Raw genomic sequence first — 22,995 nt, 5'->3', positions numbered from 1 at the left:
TAAAGACACATTACTGAAAAGTCCACAGTCTATAGCAAGACAATTCCACTGCTTGACTGAAAACAATCAGCTGTTCCGATAGACACCACAGCTGGTACGGGACAAGGAAAAACAAGACACACACAATTTCCTCTACACAGAAGCTCAGTTCTTTAGATATCAACAGGCAGAGCAAATGTGCTATACTACATTAAATATTCCTAACTATTGAGGCAAAAACAAGGACATATTCATTGAGATTTTGACCCTTTGGTGATGTTCAAGATCTTCCGTGCTTGAGGGATATTTATTTCTGATAGAGGTAACTGGAAGCATATAGATCCTCTAATCCCGAACAATCCCGAACCGTTTCGTTGACATTGACCACTGAACATTCTAGATCCTCTCAGGCATGTCAGCAAAGTTCTAACTACTCTCCCCAAAGGTGAAATCTCTCCAGCTTCTTAGAAATCTTCCACTTCATGAACACAACACAGAGAACCAACAATAACACATGAAAGGCTAAATCTAACAGCAGCATGCTCTCACAGAACTCAGAAGCCTTTCTTCAAACTGCATATTTTTTTAGTTTTTTTTGTACTAAGGAGCATCCATTAAGGATTTTTTTTTTCCAGCAAAGACTGAATGATGGCTGTAATTATGGTAAGGGTGGGGGGGGGGTGGGGGGCGGGGGGTTGGGGGTGAGATGGAGGGTCCAGATGTCATACCTGCATCCCCATTCTCAGCCGCAGCTTCTGCTTTCACAGTGAAATGGAGGTGAGGGTCAGACACCGTGGTGATGGACAACACAGACATAAACAAACAAACAAACAACAGTGACACACACATTAACATTATGAGACAAACATCAACACAACAAATCAATGACCAGTTGATGAGACAATGGGGAAGAGCATGTGAATGAACACACACACACACACACACACACACAGGCACACACATTTCTGGCTCTGCTACCCAAGACAATGCAAAAGGTCATGCTTCAAAGCAAGGCTAGAAGAATCCATAGGAAAAAAGGGGGACAGTGATTACTAAACAGCAGAGAAGAGAGCGGATATTGTGGGCTAATAAGGCCTCGCTAGCGTCAGACCAGACGGATGAGAAAAACACGAATCCTCATCAAAACACGCTTGTCGTGACACACACATACACACACACACACACACACACATCACATACTGTACACTGTCCTGGGTTCAGATCATGTAAACAGGACAGAAGCTGCAGCTCTCAGCTGAAGTGGTTCCAGAGCTGAACCAGGGACAGCTGAGTGGCCATTGTTGCCTAAGTTTACGTGTGTTTGTGTGTGTTGATGTTGCGTAACTCTGTTCTTCAGGCGACTTCAAAGCTTCCTGCTGCCTCGATACCCCCCCCCCCCCCGACACACACACACACACACAAACCTCCTTTACCCACTTAATTTAGTCACTTCCGTTACTTCATATTCAGTGTGCCATTTCTGAGGGGGAGAAAGCGGCTATGTTTGTGTGTGCAGCTTTGGGGGATGCGAAGGAGGAGGAGGAGGAGGAGGAGGAGGAGGAAGAGGAGGAAGTGGGGCGTGGGTATGTACATGTGCGTGTGTATGCGTCTTTTCCCCCTGATTAGCTGCGCTTTCATCTTGTTATCACAAATCATATGCTGCGGCGAACTTCTGATCTGGCACGGAACAAGGGAGAGATGGAGCAATGGGATAGAAAAATAAAAAGAGAAAGAGAGAAAGAGAGAGAGAGGAGACGCAGGGAATGTATGGCATGTCGTAATCTCACGTCACTCTGCTCACTGAATTTTAGCCCTGATAGGAGCTTGATTACAGGACGTGGTAAAGGTTCTCCCTCTCTTGTTTGTGTGTGTGTTTGTGTGTGTGTGTGTGTGTGTGTGTGTGTGTGTGTGTGCTGGCCAAGGCAGTGAAGTGAAGCTGGTCCACTAAGCCTTTAGATGCCCTGAAACCTAGCACTGGAGGCTGCGCATGTTGTGACAAATGTCACAGCAAGTCATTCCTGTTTACAGTAGTGCTAATATGTGGCCGTTCCCTGGATGGCACAGCCCTAAGGTGCCCAGAACACTATTCTCATTCACTTACACAGTCATTTAAATCTGCAAACCTGGTCACTTGGAGGGTCAGTTTAGAAGTGGATGTGACATGTGTACCCTAACAAAGACTACATGGAGAATTATTGATGGAATAGATTAGTGCGTAAGAGTAACAAGTACCCTAGTATTGTATTCATAGCTTTGTACTTGGTTGATTTGATGATGCTTTTTGTTATGGATACAGTTGAACAGAATAATCAACATATCAAAACACAGGTGTCACAGAGGCCCATGATTTTTATTTTCTTCCTCCATGTTTGACAAAGAGCTGATTTGTTATGAATGGGTTTATTGGTGATTTATTTTTGTCTATGTAATACACACAACATGATGATAAGACACGCCAGTGTGTTTGGTGTTGAACGAGCTGGACATGCATGTCAGCAGAGCTTTAATGAATTGCTATTAAAGGCTACATTAGGGTCATTACGTGTCAAATCAGACAGAATTCGGGAAAATGGTTGTTGCACCATCTCAGATTTTGATATATAACAAATGCAACAACCTCTTCTCTTTTGACAAGGAATAACCCATTCAAATTTTCCTAAAAGCAATTACATTTAAAGCGAGCAAGTAAAACTAGCGTCTCCCCAGAGGAGATGCTGTTTTGGACTCTGTGAGACTGCTGGCAATGTATGTCTGCTCATAAAAAGCATTTGGTGCCTAATAGCAATATAAATCCTATCATTATACTGTATATGTGATATTTCCTGTACTTATTTTTCTAACGTCTGGTTCGTTTTTTTTCTTACACAAGTCTTACACAAGTTTTTTTTACCCCTGTTTTTCAGTTCAGGAAGGAAAAAGAATCACGTCTGTTCCACCTTGACGATTTGAATGGGCATGACTCAACTCACCACCATTATCAAACTTTGTTTTATTTCTCCTAGAAGATTCTTTTTATGAGAGCTAAGACCCGCAGATTGACAGTGCGCCCACCTCCGACGTCCCTTACTGTATAGCCATGCTGTAACAAGTTTCCTCCTCTGTGTGTGTGTGTGTGTGTGTGTGTGTGCGTAGTCGTGGCATACAGTATGTGGGCTGATGTCTGTGTCGCTGTCGAAGCTTCAGGGCCGCAGAGGAGGTTACCACAGCAACGATTAACAGGTAAGTATGTTTTTCCTTGGTGCACAGAAAAATAAGTCGGGCGAAGGAAGACAATGTGAGTGTGACTGTGTGTGTGTGAGTGTGCACACATCTACGTGACTGACACAGAGGGATTGAGGGAAACAGAAAGAGAGAAAGACTAAGAGAGGAAAATCAAGCTCAAAACAATCAACTTTTGATAATCACTGATAATCACTACTGATAACAAGCACTCTCTACACACAGAGAGCGAGAGAGCGGGCGTCTCACACTCTCCAAACTCTTCACTGGCTGACGCATGCTTTGTATCAGAGCCTGTTTACACGTGTGGAGCACCCTTAAATGAAAGGGTAGTAGCGCTGGCTCGACGGGCCTCCGCATCTGATTACATGCGCGGGGGAAATATGAGCTCCCGGGGCGGTCTAAAAATACCACCGCAAAACAAACACACAGACAGGACTAAAGCCGGGTGAGTTTATCGGCTACTTGGCCACGGCTCCACTTGTGTGTGAATGAATGGACTTTGCAATGGTCAGCAAGGAAGAGTTGACTCCACACAGCAACACACTGACACTACATACTGTGTTCTAGAAGGACTACAAATTGAAGACCTAGTCTAGTGCAACCAAACACACAGGGGCCCGTTTAGGGCATATAGGGCCCCAAAGGCAAACGGGGGCCCCTAAGGGGCCTTGGTCATCTCCATACCATTGGCTTTTCTTTGCTGGTCCTCCCACGTCACCTCTATAGCCAGGCCAAAGGAAGACACAGACAGTCACTCACTCAGAGCTCAAAGCCACAAATACCACCTGCGGATCATTCTGTTTGTCAGGAGCAAGAGCTAATTGCCACAAAGCAAACATGTGCAACCTCTGTGCACTACATACAAAGGATCATAGCACCAAATAATATTCTATCACTAACTATATTTTACCACACAGAGAATGCATACATTCGTTTGATATGACATAACTGCCATACTGAAGTTCATAAAGAACTCTGCATCTTTTTTTCTTGTGCTGTTCTAATTGACTGGAGCTAATGAACCTCTCCTTGCATTGCATAACATCAATGTGTCAACTATAAGTGATGGGGAACTGGAAGAGGACACTGAGACGTGTGAGATAAGATGGCTGTGTCAGTCAGTCAGTCATGAATTAGCTTATGAAAGCAAGTCCTGATGAATACAACTGATTTAATTTTTCTGATACCTGTATAGTCTCTCTGTTAAAGTAGAAATGTAAGCCATATTGTTTTTCCCCCTTCCTGTTAATTTCATCCCTTTGCATGGTGCCAATTCTCAGCCTATTTTCTCCTCCAAATGCAACGTTCAGCATCTGTTCCAGCTCTGTTATTCTGTTTGAAACCCTATTCATTCTCTCCAGCGATTTTGCGACTCATTAGAAATCAGCAGCATATATAATTGAGGGGAAATAATCAATGCAGAATTATGCACTCCTCTCCCCACTTCTGTTTTTTTTTTTAAAGATCAGTCTTTTTTTTCTTGACTCATTATACATCAATGGGGATAAAGAGAGCTGAGAACAGTGCCGTCTTCACACTAAGATTCAAGATCAGTAGTAGCTTACTGCCATCTATAGGTCAACAATGGAACTTCACAAAGCTTGCAGCATCTTTAGACTAAGCCCATTGCTACCACAAGACAGGTCAAATAAAAAAATCTTAAAAGCAAAGGTTACTGACTTCGTTGAATGTCATTAAGCCAGCAACATTAGTCTATTCTCTGTCTTTCATTTGATAATTAAAAAAATCACTAACCTAAAGCACCCACACTACACACAGCAACGTCAAATCCCAGGCTACAAGCTACACCCAACAGAGCTACACACCAACACACACAGCTATGCTAGCACACAGGGCTGGGGCCACACTTGCCTTTTCTCCCATTGACAGGCTGTGGGGCTGCAGGTTTGTCCTCAGTTTCTTTTATGATGAGTGGTGACAGATGAATGGACATTAATATTAGATCATGCAACAAACACACAAAAGAACGCAACATGGGCAATGCACAACACAACACCACACAAAAGGGAACATAGTGAAATCAATTGTGAAGGTAAGATGAATATAATTGAACATATTGGCCAAACTGCCAGTTGAGTGAACCATGTTCAGGAAACAGGTTTTCCTTAATTATCTGGATTTATGAAATTGAACAAATAACTAATAGGTGAAACCAAATATCTCAATGCATAATGTCGATGCATAATGTAGAGTAAAACAATGCACTTTGTGTGATATTTAACATAAAAGGTAAAATGGGGAAAAAAAAAGTTGGATTGAAATAAATCCTTGGAAAGGACGTCATATGTTGGAATTAAACTCAATACACACACCACAAATAACTGATAACTAAAGTACTGGGCCAATCTATCATGACTAACATAACAAATTGGGCAATTTTTGATAAATGTACAGCCATGGTATTATTTAATTAGCTTCAAGTTGTATTGCTTAGTATACTTGGAAATTTATGTAAATTCATCTTCAGCTATGTTTCTTTGTGCTGTGGTGGACTTATGGCACTTTTTAAAGTATAGCCCCACACCAGACTTCCACCAAAAACAAGAACATAGCTGAAGATGAACTGATACTTAACCATAAAACCTGAGACTTAATTATAAATACCATGGCAGCTGTGCCATTTTCCATTTCCCAAATCAATCACACGATGGATTCACCCCACTTCATCTACTTATAGGGACAATGATAGCGCTTTCAAACAGATTTGGAGTAACATAATGGCATGTATGCCCTTATTTGCTGCAATATCAAATCAACCTGCTGTGATGGCTACCATCATATAACTTCTGTGTTGAGGTTAATGGTAACTGAATCATGACGCTAAAGATCCTATGAGACACACACCTGGCACAGAAGCCTGTGTTGTCAGGGGCGGGACAGGGGAGGCAGCCGGGGGAGGAGGGGCAGAGGCAGGAGGCTCCTCTGCTGTCACCACTTTGGGAAGATGGTGATAACCACAATGACGTTGATGTGGACAAAGATGATGATGACGATGAAGAGGAGGATGATGATAATGATGATGGAAAATGATGGTGGTGTGGTGACAAAGGGCAGACATGGACAAGACAAGACAAAATGACACAAAGGACATGAAAGTCTTAACAATGGGCAATACAATCGTATGAAATCAAAGATGTCAATCAACCAACCAAACAACTGATCAACCAACTAACCACCTAGTCTAACCAACCAACCAATGTTACACTGATTACCAATTCACCTCAGATAAACTACCAATGGACCAGACTGTTCTACGATGATGTAGATCTTTTCTAGATCATGATCTAGACCTAAGGTTCCTGGCTCCTACTTCTACTTCACTAATCGAGCTACTGAAGATATGTCAACGTGGTTACCGGCAGCTGCTTGAATGACAGGTGGTGGTACAGGTGAAGGTGCAGGTGAAGGTGCAGCTGCAGCAGGTGGGACCGAAGAGAGAGGGGGAGGGGCTGTTGCAACAGGAGGAGGGGCTGTCGTGACAGGGGGAGGGGCTGCCGCAACAGGTGGGGGTGCAGCAGCAACAGGTGGGGGTGCAGCAGCAACAGGGGGAGGGGCTGCTGCAACAGGTGGGGGTGCAGCAGCAACAGGTGGAGGTGCAGCAGCAACAGGGGGAGGAGCTGCGGCAGGGGCGGGAGGAGGCGCTGCTCCCACCACAGCTGCTTAGGATGGGAGACGCAGAGATGTAAAGAAGGAAGAAATAGGAAGGGAGAGAGAGAGAAGAAAGAAAGAAAGAAAGAAAGAAAGAAAGAAAGGCAGGCATCAGAGAAAGGCCAAAGGAAGCAAAGAAGGGAAAAAAAGTGGAAAAAGAAAGAAGACCTTAGAGAAAAAACCCAGCAATGACAAAAAGTAAAGACATGACAAAAGACAAACATAGTGACAAATAACACCATTTGAAGATGTCAGATAACTGAAATAGTGAACATACTGTAGTGAAGATATGAGGACCATAGGACTTTAAAGGCATCTTAAACTACAAAGCCAACTCTTCTACCACAGAACCTAGGCAACCATAGTCATCTACTAACATCTACTGTTACACAGTCAGCAACAATCACATACCATAACATCAATTACAGACATAAGAACTAGCCAGACTACCTACCTAATGTTTGGAATTTTCTAAAAGAGCTATTAGTAAATTCCAGTCAAGAAGCCAATGTTGTTTAATGTCATGGTGAAATGAAATGATATACAGCAAAGTGGAAAGTGGTCTCACACAAGACCATTTTCAAATACTTTAAATGATCCTAACTTATAGATTATGAAAATCATTATTACACTTTACAAAAAAATAGCAATTTATAATAAAGGTAAATGACAAAAATGTCAGCATTATATGTATTTTAAAAAATAGATCACCAGCTAAATTACAATTTCAAAAGAAGACAGAGGGCCTTGGCGATCTAAAACCCAGCGCATAGTGTATTGTTATTGAGTTTTTCGGCATGAACTTCTCTTTTATTTCACGATGCGCCCAGGTTCTCATAGGTGAGTGAAAGTGGTCATTTCAGATGTTTTTGCCAGCACTTCATAAAACTCTCATAGTTTGAGAACTTTAAATTATTTGTAGGATATTGCTTGTTCACAATTAGAGCTGTGTATGCAAAGACACAGAGTTCAGAGTTCACACATCTTGAATATTTCATTTGAGCTACATTTTACACTGATATGGCATGATGGCAATATAAACACAGCTAGCAATGGTATTAAATTACAGTAGCCTATGATTAAATGTAATGGAATATTCAACTAAGGTAGACTGTTCACAGCACTAAGCTATTTATGGCTACTGATATACTCCGAGTCTCTGGCCCTCTATTAGAGCGAGGCATTTTGAGCTGGCCCTTGGAAGAAAAAGTTTGGGGACCACTGGTTTAAAGGATGTCATGCCCAAAACACACCCATGACTGATTAAGAAACATAAGACCAACCTTTTTGCACCAGGCACCCGACATTTGATAACAAAACCACCCCTAATGTGGACTGGACAAACCCCTAAATTTATGTAAGCTTTTCGCCAGTGACAAATGCGTTTTAGACTGCCAAAGATGGGCCCAGAGGCTGCATTAGCAAACTCTAAGACCCAATGTTGAGAACATGTGTGCCTTTGAAAATCGGCACGGTAACTTCATGTTTCATGGAAACATACTGTAGGACCTCTGAACTGACTGTTCTACAGTCAGCAAGTAATCTAAATATGAACTCCCAGTCAGCTGCCTTAATTAACCCTCAACCCTCAATTACCACCATAACCTCACCTTACCCCAAACAATTACCTCACTCAAGCCTTAACCCCAAATTGCCCCCTAACCTAAGACCTAATACTACATCTAAGCTTCTTGGTATTCATTGTGGTCAACAGAATGTCAATACATAGCCTGAGGACAAAAAACAAAACACTGTCAAAATGTAGCGAGATCAAAAGATAGTATTATCCTATTAAAATACAAGAACACTAAATCATAAACATCTATAGAGGAGCGCTAGACGTCGTCACCAATAATCTGAAGCAGATGTGAATAATTTTCACCTTCACTGCATAGACTCTTATCAATTTCAACATGACATTGAGTGCACCATTAAAGGCTTCCAGACCTAAAGTTTGTAGTAACGTTTGCAGTAACGTTACTGCACGTGCCACACAGGGGCAGTGTTGATTTACTATGCTCCCATAATAAATTTACCCGTAGTGGTGGCGGTTTGATACACAGGTAGGTGGGGTGCTAGGTGGGGTGATCGGTGGGGTGCTCGGTGGGGTGCTGGTGAGGGGGCTGGTGAGGGGGTTGGTGAGGGGGCTGGATAGGGTGCAGGCCGGGGCGTAGGGGGCTGAGATGCCACCCTGGTGGCCGCTTCACATGACAGAGAGTGGACACAGACAAGAAACAAGACCAGACGAGACGTCAACAGAGGCCTGGTTGCAGCCAACAACCAGACAGCATTATACAAACAAAGAAGCAAGACTACGACTAAGACAAACTACTATACCTGCCGTAAACACAATTCACATTACAGCAATTGAAATTATCTCTGCGACTCAGTGCTATTACATAGCACATATTCAATCCACAAAACACACACACACACACACACACCACGCTTTTGTATGTGACTGAGCCTGGGTGATGGCTGGTGAGTGTCAAGGCCACCTACATGGGCAGAGTGTGCTGGCTCACGGCTGCTTTCCTCCACAGATAAATCTCCATTGAGGTACTGTCTGTCCTGAACAGTGCCGCTAATCAGACTGACCCACGTGGCGTTTATGCTCCATGACAGTGATGTAGAACTCTGGAGAGAGTTTTGACACTGTCATCAGAACCGACTGGGTCCTGGGCCAAAACCTGCTGCCTCCAATAAAGGCCTGACCAATGTGCTGGCAGTATCAGCAGAGGAAAAACTCTCAGTTAATGCTCTTAAGCCTTTAGATGGGATCAACTTGCTTGATCTTACAAGCATGGTCTGTCTCAATTTGATCATTAATGTAATAACATTAAGGTACAACTACAGTATACTTTACTTGCTTAAATGTAATTTCAGCTCAGCTATCTGTCCTTCCTGGAACTTTGCAAGGCTTTGTTGTGATTGTTGGGGCCAAATGAGACGAAAATTCAGCAAAAAACAGAAATTCTCAGAACTGCCAATTATTTTTTATGTTTTTTATTATTATTATTATTATTTTTTGTGAATTTGTGGCAAAATTCTGAGCACCATCAAAATGCCATCTTCCTTGAAGCTAAGTCACCACATGAAAGCTTGTGATGTCAGTAGTACTATTGCAACACAATCTATTATCACAGTTATACAACTCTTTCCAGCTAGTAGTCAAGAACTCGACAACACATATAATTGCAAAAAGCCAGACAACTCAACTGCACAATTAAAATGCTACCAATGAACATACAGAGCAAGACTGCTAACCAACTAAACGGCGCTACATTAAACAAACACAGCATCAACATGAAGCCACATGGTTTGTGAGCAGCTAGCCACCTCTGCAAGCAAGACTCAGGCTAGGACACGTCATACAGCGATTAACACGTCATACAGCGATTAACATCAACAACACACCTTCATAAGGCTCAATCACTTCCTCTCCACCTTTAAGGGAAAAGGCAACAAGGAGCCAAGCCATTAGATTAAAGAGAGAACAGGAGCAAGAGAAAGGCTGGAAAAGGGAATTGTGGATGGGCAACATCGAATTGTGTTGCGCTGATGACTCACTAAAGTCAATTCAAGGTTATACTGAAACTGAAAGCTGAACTTCTCAACTTGAATAACTCCAGCTGCACCATGTACAGTATATGCTTAACATTAATATACCTCAATACCACGCATGCGAGCAACCCTTAAAAAACACAGACAGTAGGAGTGGAATCAATGGACTTACTTCTGTCTAAAGACCCCTTTGGTGGGACCTGTGGTAGCTGCCGACCTCTCCGACTGGACACCGGAGTCCCTGAGGGGCTGGTTTGGACCGATCCGGCACGTGGGTTCGCCCTGCAGGTCACAGAGATGTTAATGTAGGGCCTGGCCTGAAGTGGCCAACAGAGGGCCTCAAAAGGGATGACTATGCAAACACAATGGCCCCTCACAAAAAAAAAGAAAATCCAAAAGTTGAGGTCTAGGATTTCAGAGAATATTTGAAATGTTTAATATTAATTGTCTTGGAAACATTAAACTGTCAGTTTTTGGCGTTGAGCCGGTTGGTGGTGACTACAATTTGAACTGCAGGTGGAGCTATCACAAGGCTGCAGTGCTGTAAATCTCTTGTACAGGATCTAACACTGAAGAATACTTTGCTTAGGCACACACTCTTTGCCATGCAGTTAGGGGTGAGGTATGACTCCATTTCAACATGGCTGGTTGAACTACAACATTAAGAAAACAATTCACAACTTTAATGACACTGTCATGTACTTAATTGCACAATTAGACAGTTAGTACAAAACACATATGAAAGGGTAATCAACACATAATGTATATCAAATATACACCGATACACCATACCAGGTTTTGTGAGATTTTGTTGAACATAAAAAACAGCACTGAAGTGTCACCTTCACATATTTAGCCATAGTAACACATGCATTGTATTGGTAAATATGTAACGGTCATGTGCATTTTAGCTATAGCACCAGGTAACAAGCTGAAAATGCACACTAACCATGCAACATTTAATACAACAACCTTCATATCACCTTTGGAGCAATGCAGAATATGAATGTTCTTTGGCCGGATGAATTTTAGACTATGGGCATTCAGAATGAATAAAGCCTATGATGTCACCAACTACTGTAAAACTGTTTTGGTCTATTAAATGAGGATGACCTTTTTCATGGTATACCAACTGCTATTTCATAAACTAATTTTTAGTTTTAAAAATGTAATAGTCATCAGTAATCGAAATAGAGGCTAATCATCTTCAAATATGACTATTTACACCATATATTACAAATTACTCACTACCAAACACCAACAGTAATAGGGGCTGCCACTTTGGGAAAACACTCAAAGTGGGTTCATTAAAATTTGGCACATTCATTCGCTTCTCGAAAGGTATTATGAAGTCTGTAGGAAGGGTGGAGCCAGAGGCATAGCTTGTGGTTTGCTGCTTAGGCTGTAAGAAAAGAGTGAGAAGCGTTAGGTGTCAGAGTGCAGGAAGAGCCCACACCCTCCAACACCCAAAGGACCAAAGGTAACCAAAGTGGGGAGAAGGAGGGATGCTGTTAAACAACAAAAAATAATGTTAGTAAGAAAAAAAATGATCAACAACCAAGGATGGCAAACCCACACCATTACATCCCATTTCGGGAATATAAATAGTGTGTCTATACAAAACGAAAAATTAAAAGAAAGAAAAAAAGAAGACGTTAGTAGTTTCTGCTGGTTCTACTCATCTATGTCTACAGATGGACACAAATACAGCACTGTCACAAGAAGGGAAAAAAGAAATTAAAATGCAACTTGGCAGCAGCAAAGGCAAGGCAGAAGGGCAGGGGGTGATTTGAGGTATAATTAATGATTTCTCTAGTTTTTTTAGTTTTTTTTTGCTGGTCAGTCGTTGCGACTGGGCTGGGTCACCTCGATAGGGCGGGAGAGGGAGGGGCAGATCTTCCGGAAGGCAAGGACGGCATGGACCTCATGTAGCCGGAGTCGGGTCGCTCCGAGGACCGGGAGCGAGTGTAGACGGGCCTCTCCATCATGGGCCGCTGGTCGGCGGAGCGGGACCTGTGATAATCATGCCTGTCCACCATGCCCCGGCTATACCTGCAAACACGTTAGTCAAACAGCTCGACTCAGACAGGCATCAAGAGAGGATCGGACAGGAGAGAGACGAGACAGGAAACGAAACACACAGCAGTCAAATGTGCTCGTCCAGGAAGGCGCCCGGGGAGAATTGTGGGATTGCGTCTCCATTCAGAGGGAGCGATTGATGTACTGTAGCAGCACTGCAGGGACGGGAAAATCTTTTTGTAGTTCCTGTAAGAATTACGTATGCTAGACAGTGGCTAGACTAACACACAGACGCAGAGTCCACCCCGAATCTCTGCAACAGAGCACTTCAAAGGCCACACCTAGACGGTTGAAAAACTGTGGGCTTTCCCTATCAATATGATACAATTCAAGGCAACGCAATAAGACAAAAAGTAAAACAAAAAGTGAGAACACATAAAACAGGTTCATAAGAAAAGACTGAATGTTTGGCACGTCATAGACTCCTAGGCTCAACACTACTGAAAAAAAAGAGGAAAAAAAGCCAAGCAGCCCATCTCCTTCCAAGAGCGATCTGACTTGTTTTGTTGCTGAGAGAAGAAAACTGTTGAATGGGGTAAAAGTGATCCTTGAAAGCAAAACCACAAACTTCTACTCTTAAAACTACGAAGAACAATACCATTCCACAACTAATAGCACTGACATTTAATTGCTACTGACCACGTTGACTATGCTATATTCTACTATGAATATATGCTACTGTCGGGACTAACATGTTACCTTAAGTCCTCCTCAAAGGCCCCTGGGCAGGCGGGAAACTCTGGTATGTGTTCCTCTCTTTGCATGGGGGAATGAAAAGAGTGGACGCAATGCTGAGAGAACTGGTCCAGAGGTTCGTATATTGCTAACAATGTAAAGAACTACACTAGCCTCTGGAATCTACTCAAACACACCTATAAGGGCTAGCGCTAGCTGATGCAGTTATACCTTTCTGTATCTGTGGAAGGCTGAATTTCTATCCTGGGGACCCTACTGAATAGATCAACCTTAAGTTAACATCTTATCAGGGAGAGTAATACTACATGTGGCAATGATTAGCATATAGCATGTTCCTGCCATGAAGCTATACTTTAGCCATGAATACTCCTGGTTTCCTTAGTGTTATATGCCCATCTTCATATCTTAAGTTAAAGTAACATGAGGCAGAGAAGCACAATCAAAATATCTGCGGTAAGTTAAATTTGAAGAGCCTCATTCAGGAACATTATGGAAAAGTATATATTTAATGTAGATACTTTGTCATTTTGAAGTTAAGTGATTGGCTAATGGACATGAAGGAATGAAGTAAATGTATAAGTGGTGTGGAATGATGAAAACATTGCTTATTGTACTCTCCAAGACTACTCTGTTAACAACTACTCTACAAGTTATCATTATTTTTCTATTCAGGAGACTTACCTATAGTCATCACAGGTACCATTCATGACGTGATTGGGCCAGGGTGTGGGTACATGGCTGGGCCCATTGTAATATCTTTCCATCAAACAAGGGAGACATCAATAAAGAGAGGTAAATTAGAATGTAATGCTACTACCTAAACAACGTCTTACTTACTCTTATCTGCAATGACTGAAGACAACCCAGAAACCATATAATTCCTTATCATGGCCATATGCGGTAAAGCAAAAAAAAGCCAAAATCTACCGCTTGTTTACTAGGCGACAATGTGCAAATCCATTGCACCATCTTAACATTACACCATGAGAGGTGTGATGTGAGGGTTAATGTATAGGATAACAAATGTCTAATTTTTTTCTAATTTTTTAAGTCTACAGCCTGTTTTTACCTCTCGGGAGAATCAAATGAGTAATTGGGAGCAACCGACATTCTCCTGTCCCTTATTCTCCTCCTAGATGAAGGGAGTACAATATGGGATAGTCAGAAGATATGCACTGGTTGAAACTGCAAGAAATCAGTTTCACCAAATCTATGCCAAAACGAGATCTAGTTCCAGATCTAGTTGTGAGCTCTATGTAACTGCTGAGTAATTTCACAAATGACAAAACTACAGGTACCAGAGGTTGTCCTGAGAGTTGAGAGGCAAAAATGGGGTAAGACGAGGCTACTCGGCTCACAAGGGTGTGTGTGTGGGCGGTGGGGTGGGAGGGGGTAGCTAGCAGATATGCCAAGTCATCAAAACAACACAAACACATCCCCTCAGTCACCACAGGAACAGTACTGTACAGCAGACATATTTCATTACACAGCAAAGTGGGGTTTGGAAGAGAGTGGGTGCATCTAAGGACATACAGAGCTAAATGGGGCTTCCTCAGGGAAATACTCATACTTGGACAGGCGGGTGAAACTAGTGCTTCATGCAGCCAAGTCAATCTCATGCTATTTTTTTTTTAAATGAGGGGAAAAGTCTTTCAGAAGCTATCCAACCTATTTCACAAATACTCTCAAAAAGGGGGTGGTGGGTGAGAGTACAACCAGGTGAATAGTCATGCATGAGGTGTAAACACAAGCATTTTCTCCATCAAGGCAACCAAGAGCTAAACACACCAACATCCAATCAATACACTACATCTCAGGACAGCTCTACGAACGTTCCTTCAAAAGGTCAGGCGTGATCACTTGGGGCATCGAGGAGCAAAGGGAACCACCAGCTACAGTTCTCAAAACTATGAAATTGGATCACATTTACATCAGGGGAGCGGGCTGGAAAGGAGGGATGGATAGGTTTTTGTTTTAAGAGCACAGGAGGTTAGCCACAATTGTCCTCTACCTTTCCATACTATTGTACGCCCCTTCCGAATAAGCGCGGGCCATCCTAGTAGAACGCAGTAACCTGACCGCGTCCTCCCGAAACAGTGGATACATGGATGCGCCGCTGTGGCCGGAGAGAAAGACGAGAGGACAGAAGAGGACAGTAGAGAGTGAGTTGTGACTGGATGGACAAGGGAGACGTTATGGTTGTACGAGCCCCCCCCCCATCATACATGTCAAGGGTTTTGAGTGAGGGGATGGCATTCTGCACCATTCTGCACAAAACCGATGACTTCCATTGCATATTACAGGCCCCAAGCAGCAAGTATGGAGTGAGTTTTGCACTATTTTGTACTTTTGACTCTGTCATTATTGCAGTATGCAAGTTACAGCCCCTCAGATTGTCAGGCTATTTAGTGCAATCTCACCAGATTCAGTTTAAATGCAGTTTGTGTGAGTCAGCCTGTAGATTCGCGCACTTCTCTAAAAATAACAGAAAGATGATGCGATGGGCTGCTTGTTGCCGAAAACTGAAATCGAGTTAAAACGGCTCAGATCTACGTACAGCAGACAGACCGGTATTTAAGCATCTTATGCAACACAACACAACTGTGTGAGTCAGGTCAGCATGTGTATATTTAGAGGAGTATTTGGAGCACAAACACAGCACAGCACACACACACACACCACTGATATCCCCCCAGACAGCCGGAGATCTGAGGAATTATCACAGACTGTCGGTATCCATGGAGACGGTGAGACCTGCTCTGTCTCCCTGGCTTGACAGACCAAAAAAAAAAAAAAAAAAGAAAGAAAGAAAGTAAGAAAAAAAAAACAGTGTTGCCAAAGTTCTGACAAGAGTTCCAGAACATTCTCCCTGTCTGTTGGAGAGTGACAAGGGTGCAACCGAGGTGTGACTCAGACAATACTGACAACTCAGGGTGTCAACAGGCACCTGCTGTGGGGCAAGACTACAGTGCCTCTAAAAGCGCCTGGGTGGGTGGGTGGTTGGGTATGGGTGGATATGAGAGGTGGATGGAAATGTGTGAGGACAATGCTCCTGGTGAACTGGGAGGGGGGTGGCGCAAAGGATGCTGGGAGTCCTCAGTCATGCTCAAAGGCATGCTCAGTATACCTGGGATCCTGATAAAAAGGATCGACGCTTGACGGTCTGTGTCGGGTTCGAGCAGGTAGGGTAAGATAGTGGCTGCGACCACAGAGGAACAGAGAACAGACAGATGAATGAAGAAAAGGAGACTAAGAGATGAATGAAAAATGAAAAGAGACACTGAGAGAAAGCGAGAGAGAGAGAGAAGAAAAATATAGATAGGAGAGAGAAAGAAACGAGACAAATCCCCAGGTTCAAGGGAGAGTGATAGAGAGAGACAATGGACAAAATGATGGCAATGCCAATGGTCCAATGGTAAAAGTCAAAGAAAGGCACTATTACACTCTCTTAAGTCCCTATGCACCTCTATAACTTTGTTTTCACGTGACCTGAAACGGGAATAGGAACAAAGCAATCTACCTAAGCTAAGCAGTTCAGGAGAATCTAAACAGCTTTTTTATTAACAATTCCATTTCAGGTAAAGTGATGACAAAAAGATCTATTCCATTAAATGTCATAACACAATGGTGACCTCACCTAAAACATCAGTTTTGTAATTGGCTTTTGTGTAAATCAGGGTGTTGTCCTTAAGTGCTCTAAAATGTGACCTTTCAAGGCTATCTCACTAAATCGAATAAAAATGTAGCAACACAGTCTTTGGTGTAGGTGCAGTAGTACTGTACATAATTCAAGGGTATTAGTACTGCTACCAGTAGGAGTGATCAATTGGGATGAATAAAGTAAATAATGTTTACTTTTCCATATCTAGCATGTTTAGTATGCCAGTTAGCTAGCTGACGTCTTTTGTTTCATAGTTTCACGCAAACTATGATGGCCTATAACATCTGGGCAACATATGCTATGTTAGAGTGTTCAATAGAAAGCTAACACTGTAACAGGAGGCCTAACTTGAAGTTGTCTACGAAAGTTGTGCACATTTCCAGCCTATCAGTTATGGCTGTGTGGGAGCTACGACGGTGCTTGACTAATTTGTGACTGATTCCTGGAGGATCACACGGTGCTCCCTGTCATGACTGGTCTGAGGTGTGGTGTGCTGTGTGCTCGTGAGCCCTACCTGTCGGGCGAGTACCGGTCTTCTGACAAGCGATGCCGGTCCATCCTGCCAGTGCCGTATAGCGAAGGCCCCCCTCTGACGCCATGATCCAAACTCCGACTGTGTGTGTGAGAGAAAGAGAGAGAGAGAGAGAGAGAGAGAAAGAGAGAGAGAGAGAGAGAGAGAGAGAGAGAGAGGAAGAGAAACAAAGGCAGAGAGAGTGATACAAGTGGATAGGGGGAGACAGAAGGAGGTAGACAGAGAAAGAGAGAGTCAGAGGAAATACAAAAAGTCACTCAGACGATTAAAGTAAATCTTTTCCTCTTGACTTCTCTAATGATTCTTCTTACAAATATCAACTTTCTTTGACCACAACAGAGAACAAAAAACTAGCTCCATAGACCATCTTTACACTGCAATGTGTATAGTGGCTAACTGATTTAAATACAGTTGTTCGCTGCTAATACAACTCCCATGACCCTGTACCACAGACGTACTAGCATGCTATGGTTACCTTTGGGGTGGAGGGACACTGGGGGACCGTGAACGTGTACGGATCATGTCCGACCGCGAGCAGTGGTTGGACATGACCTGCTCAGGGACCGATAGAGTGGAACTCTGGAAGTCCCTGCCATTATGTCTATAATCTGCAGACACATAGAAACAAATGGCAGACAAGAGTAAAAACGTCAGTCTATATAAAAATGCATCTAATGAATACAACCTAAGAGGAAAAAACTTCAGGGAGCATATAATGACTGCCTGAGGATACTGCTGGAAAAGCCCAGGAGTAGCAGTGCAAGTAGCCTAAGCTCTTTTGTGACTCAGGGCTAAGCACTTTACAGGCTCTCTTGAGGAACCTAATGTTTAAGTTCATGTCCCGACTTGATGAGTCTCAAAACTTTATTATAATGATGCTCACAAGCCCCAGGTGCAGCCCAGTCAGATATCAATCATATTTGTGGAAACATTGGTATGGGTGCCTGTTAAGACTCTCATGAATCAGAGTATGTTTTTATGTGTTTATGTATCTATTCCTTTTGTTGATGAATATGGAGAATCTTTTCAGTTGTGTTTTCCAGTCCAAGAGATGATCTCTCTTTCTCTCTGTCTCTCCTGCTTTATTTTTCTCTCCTCTCAGCTTTGGAGGCCGTTCCCCTGCACTGGCCCGGGCGCATCACTGACTAATCTTCTCTCTAGCAATATCCTTTAATTTGATTTGAGCCTCTGACGCTCCGCTGGTCAGAAAGTGTGAAAACACACACACACAAACACACACACACACACACACACACACACACACACACGTACGAACGTATATTTGTACAAACTAGACACACATAAGCACTGACACACACACACACACACTTGTGAGCATACGGAAGACTCAAATATCACATGCATGCCTATTCTCTTTGAGCTTTTTTAGAACCCTCTTTGAACAGTCACACATGTACGCCCAAGTTAACGGCAAGAAACTTCTCTGACTGAATACATGGCTTGGAATCTTTCAGAAAAGTATTTTGACTTTTATTTTGATTGTGTTAGGTGGTGTTCAGTTCTTAATGACCCTGTACGAAATGTTTTGATATTTGTGAATTATTGGAAATTGAAAATGTCTATTTACCATTTCATAAATATACTGGCATGGAGGTGTCATCTGTTAGGCCTTACTAATATTATACAATACTACAAAATGCAACAAAATTCTATGCATGAATTAAAACTAATCCTGTTAAATGAATTCCTATATTTAGATCACCTACAGAAATCAGTAAAGAATTCTGTGCTCTGTCTGTGCATTGACTTTACCTGAGATTACACCAATTCCGTCTTCACAGTCGTAATCAGAGAACTCACTGTCGCTGATTCGCTGGGATCCTATTGGAACAGAACCACAGAGAGAGAAAGAGAGAGAGAGAAGAGAGAGAGAGTGGAGAAAAGAGAGAAAGGAGGGAGACATTATATACGAAGGTTAGTTTAGAATACAGGGTGGCTTAAGAACACTCCGCCCTTCCTTTCCCTCCGACCCCTGACCTCTAACCCCCTCCTCAACTGTAATCCAGACCTGGTTCAGCTAGGGGCTGCTAATCTGCATCAACGCAGGTGGCAGGATATTCTGCACGAGACAGCAGAGGGGTTTACTTGCATCACCGAACGTGAACGCCACGTTTCACACTGACTAGAGTGTGAGTGTCCATCCAGTATTCAACCTCAAGATGAACTGCAAAAGTTGCAAAAGTCGCAGTACAAAAAGAAATGTTCTTCATAAAAGGAATATTTGTCACCAGCGTACCATGACAACACAACTATTAGGAGCTACTTTACTATTCATAAACTAAAATTATTAAAGGAAAAATAGTATTTAAAACAACTCCACACTGACAAAAATATCTACATCCTTCTCTATGCAAGAACGTACTGTACAGGTCAGATGCTAGTTAGAGCTTTAGCTGACCAGGGACAAAGGTGTTGTTTTGATATAGGAAGCAGGTGTAGCAAGGAGTGGATTATGGTAACATTGACAATATATGTGCAGTTAGCTATTAATAATAAAAGCAAGACACAACAACATGGGTTCCACAAGTGAAGACACATCACACGGGTGACAACACACATGTGTGTCAATACTGGGAATAGACTGGCTTAATAAAGACTATTCATTTGTAGACTGATATGGCTGAATGGACAGAGAGAAAAAGACCCACTAAGACAGAATGTCTATCAGAGTAAAGTAAGAAGTACTGAGTGAACAGAGTAATAGAGAGAGAGAGAGAGAGAGAGAGAAAGAGAGGGGGGGGGGACTGCACACCGTATCGTTATGCGATCTCTGGAAGATCAGTAGGAATTGTCTGGTAGCGTTAGGTTGTGGGGGGTATCAGAGTGGACTGAGCAACAAAGCACATCTCCTTTGGACAACTCAGGAGGGAGTCAAACACGGTTCAAAGCAGCTAGAGTGTAAAGCCACACACACACACACAGGAACACACACACACAAACTCCAATAGCTATAGAGCATTACCTGAATTGGCATAATATGGGCCTTTGTCTGGGTGAAGTGTAAATGAAGTCAAAGAAACCAAGTCAAATTAAATGAAAACAGTCAAGACATTAGCAAACATAAAACAGCTCCCACAGCTTCATTGGATAAGCATTTGACATGTCATGTACAAGTGACATGAAGCTGAGTTTACAGCATGTCTGTGCAAGATGTATGAAAGCACGTAGATGTGTTGCTGTGTGTGTGTGTGTGTGCGTGTGTTTGTGTGCGTGTGTGTGTGCGTGTGTGTGTGTGCGTGTGTGTGTGTGTGTGTGTGTGTCCACGTACTCTGTAGCCGGCGTGTGGGGCTCTCCCCCTGAAGGAGTCTCCTCTGCATGTAGGGGGAAGGGTTGGGCAGGGGCATGGAGGAGAGGTCGTGCGTCTGCAGCTTGTACCAGTGGGGCTGGTCATCCAACAGAGCCGTCTCCAGCTCAATCAGAATCTGACCAAACACAGACAGACAGATTCTCAACACAGTCTGATCATAGGCACTCATAAGATCCTGCAAAGTGCAATTTTAATATATTAAAGTTGACTGGTATAGACTGGGTTCAAATTAAGTTTTATCTATTATAGAATGGGGTACAATTGCAAATGCTAACTTTGCCAAAGTGAGCCAAAGCTGAACTGTGACTACTGTGAACTGTGAATTAACTTTGGCACTGTATACAACTGAACTGAACTGAAAACTAGTCTCTCCCAGACATTGATTAAGCCAAGACCTAGACTTAAAGAGAACTTAGGCAACCTTGAGTTTGAGAAAGGCGCTATATTAATGTAACTTATTAACTTTAATGAAGATTTCTAAAAAATAATATTTTTTTAAAGGACTAGGCTTAATCCATATATCCGGGAAAGCATCTCTCTGAGTCTGAACGGAACATGTCGTGCCTCCCCCAGGAATTCGCTCTCCTCCTCCCGGACCCTCGCCTGGTCCCACAGCGTGATCTCCAGCATGCGCTCGCGGAACTCCCGCCGGTGCACGGGCGAGTACATGAACGTCTGGCTCCACTTGGGCTCCAGCGACTTCTTCACTGTTTTCGTCCTTCTCTTGCTCTTGTCACTGAGGTCGATTAAAACAAGAAGTAAAGAAAAGAAAAGATGTATTTTAGATTATAACTGTACAGTAATATGATGATCTGTACTTGACTTTAAGCACACTAATCCGGGTACTCCTTCACCATATTCAGTTACATTTAAGACAAGAAGGCATTAGGTGCTATTAGATATTTAAAATGTCAGAACTTTCTCACAATCTACTTTGTTTTGTATTATTGGGCATCTAAGTGCATTATCACCACACAAGTCACTGTCATCTTTTCTTCCATGAATCAGGCCATGAGTGTCAACTTTGATGTTCAAGACTTGCTCATGGTGATTACCTTCTGTCGGGGAGGAAGTAGATTTTCACATAGGGATTCCTGGGTCGCCCGTCTTCCCTTGAAGGCAGGTCTTTTGCCCCTAGGATGGTGACGATGAGCTGGTGGCCCACCTTGTCGTACCAGAGTTTCACCTGAAAGCAGACCAGAGTGGTAAGGATCTGAAGGTTGGAGTGCAGCAGGTAGTATAAGCTAAGCTAAGCTAAGCTCCACTGCATAGCACGAGTCCCAGTCTTAAACTCTGGCACTTGCCACTGGCATGCTACAGAAAGATCTTCAAAGCTCATTTGCATTTCTATCAATAATAAATACTGTTTAGATTTAATTGTTCTATTTATCTTAGACTGGTCCTCCTAACATAGCTAAATTCCTACAATTAGACCAAAAATATAATTACAATAGACTACTAAACTACATCATGACTCAAAATGCAACAACTACAATATTAACTTTAATATTCTATTGAAGCTACTCTATAAGGTGGTGCAATACTTTCTTAACAATACACAGCACTGACTAATTTAGCCAAAGACATTTTGGGGCAATCTACCAGGTGTCTAGCAGTCTACAGGCTTAGCCTGGTCAGTCTGTGGGTCTCACCAGGCCATCTCTGGCTCCTCTGCCCCATAACAGGAGCATAGGAGATGACACTCGCAGAGACCAACCAAACTAGGAGCCCCTATGTAATTCCTGATCGACCCAAACAGAGATGGTACACTTTCAAAGCCTAACAGTCCAAAATGGGAAAAGAAAATATAATGACTAAAAGAAAAGCATACTGTTTGGAAAGGGTGAAATGGTTTGGTAGAGAAATGGTTTAAACAAAACCACTGAGAGCAAAGTGAAAAAATCTTCGAAAGGAGCATTACATTTCAATGTTCACAGCAGCAAATAAACACATATGAAATGAAAAGGAAATCATAAGGAAATAATAAAGCTTTGAAAGTCTAAAAAGTTGCAGCTGGATAGGCTTCATCATTTGCGTGGCCCAAAAACCACTTGAGCACATCTCTGTCATGCTTGATCCACTGGACTACCACAGTTAGTGTCACGCCTAGATCTAATCAAACAGGAAGGATGGGCAAAAGCTTGAAGCCAATGGGGCACCACAGAGAAGCCGGGGCAGTTGAGGTGGTCCAGACACCAAACATACTACTGTAATGAGGACTTGCAAGCTCTTGCCCAACCTTGGCAGAAGATCACTAGGCTAGGG

The 22,995-nt window shown here is 42.7% G+C and overlaps 1 protein-coding gene across 6 annotated transcripts in view; it reads right to left on the bottom strand.

Moving 5' to 3' along the window:
* rims2b (regulating synaptic membrane exocytosis 2b) overlaps nucleotides 1-22,995 on the bottom strand; it is an 85,517-nt gene that overhangs the window by 30,750 nt on the left and 31,772 nt on the right. For 3 of the 6 annotated variants that reach the window (XM_076301912.1, XM_076301913.1, XM_076301910.1), the window contains 9 exons: nucleotides 21,786-21,916; nucleotides 21,295-21,466; nucleotides 20,692-20,845; nucleotides 19,176-19,244; nucleotides 17,878-18,010; nucleotides 17,385-17,483; nucleotides 16,654-16,665; nucleotides 12,301-12,480; nucleotides 10,607-10,716 (listed from right to left, as the gene is read on the bottom strand). In XM_076301912.1, the coding sequence (XP_076158027.1) occupies nucleotides 10,607-10,716; nucleotides 12,301-12,480; nucleotides 16,654-16,665; nucleotides 17,385-17,483; nucleotides 17,878-18,010; nucleotides 19,176-19,244; nucleotides 20,692-20,845; nucleotides 21,295-21,466; nucleotides 21,786-21,916 (1,060 nt within the window). Of the gene's footprint in view, nucleotides 1-10,606; nucleotides 10,717-12,300; nucleotides 12,487-16,336; nucleotides 16,409-16,653; nucleotides 16,666-17,384; nucleotides 17,484-17,877; nucleotides 18,011-19,175; nucleotides 19,245-20,691; nucleotides 20,846-21,294; nucleotides 21,467-21,785; nucleotides 21,917-22,995 lie in introns of all 6 variants that reach the window. The other 3 variants (XM_076301911.1, XM_076301909.1, XM_076301914.1) reach the window with 2 other exon arrangements.

Source organism: Alosa pseudoharengus, unplaced genomic scaffold (genome assembly GCF_046254945.1).
Source record: "Alosa pseudoharengus isolate Yale_2024_CS ecotype anadromous, Long Island Sound unplaced genomic scaffold, YU_APseudo_1.1 YU_APseudo_1.1_scf_23, whole genome shotgun sequence".
Taxonomy (NCBI): domain Eukaryota; kingdom Metazoa; phylum Chordata; class Actinopteri; order Clupeiformes; family Clupeidae; genus Alosa; species Alosa pseudoharengus.
Note: the sequence above shows the minus strand (reverse complement) of the source record. Positions and strands in the feature narration are given on the sequence as shown.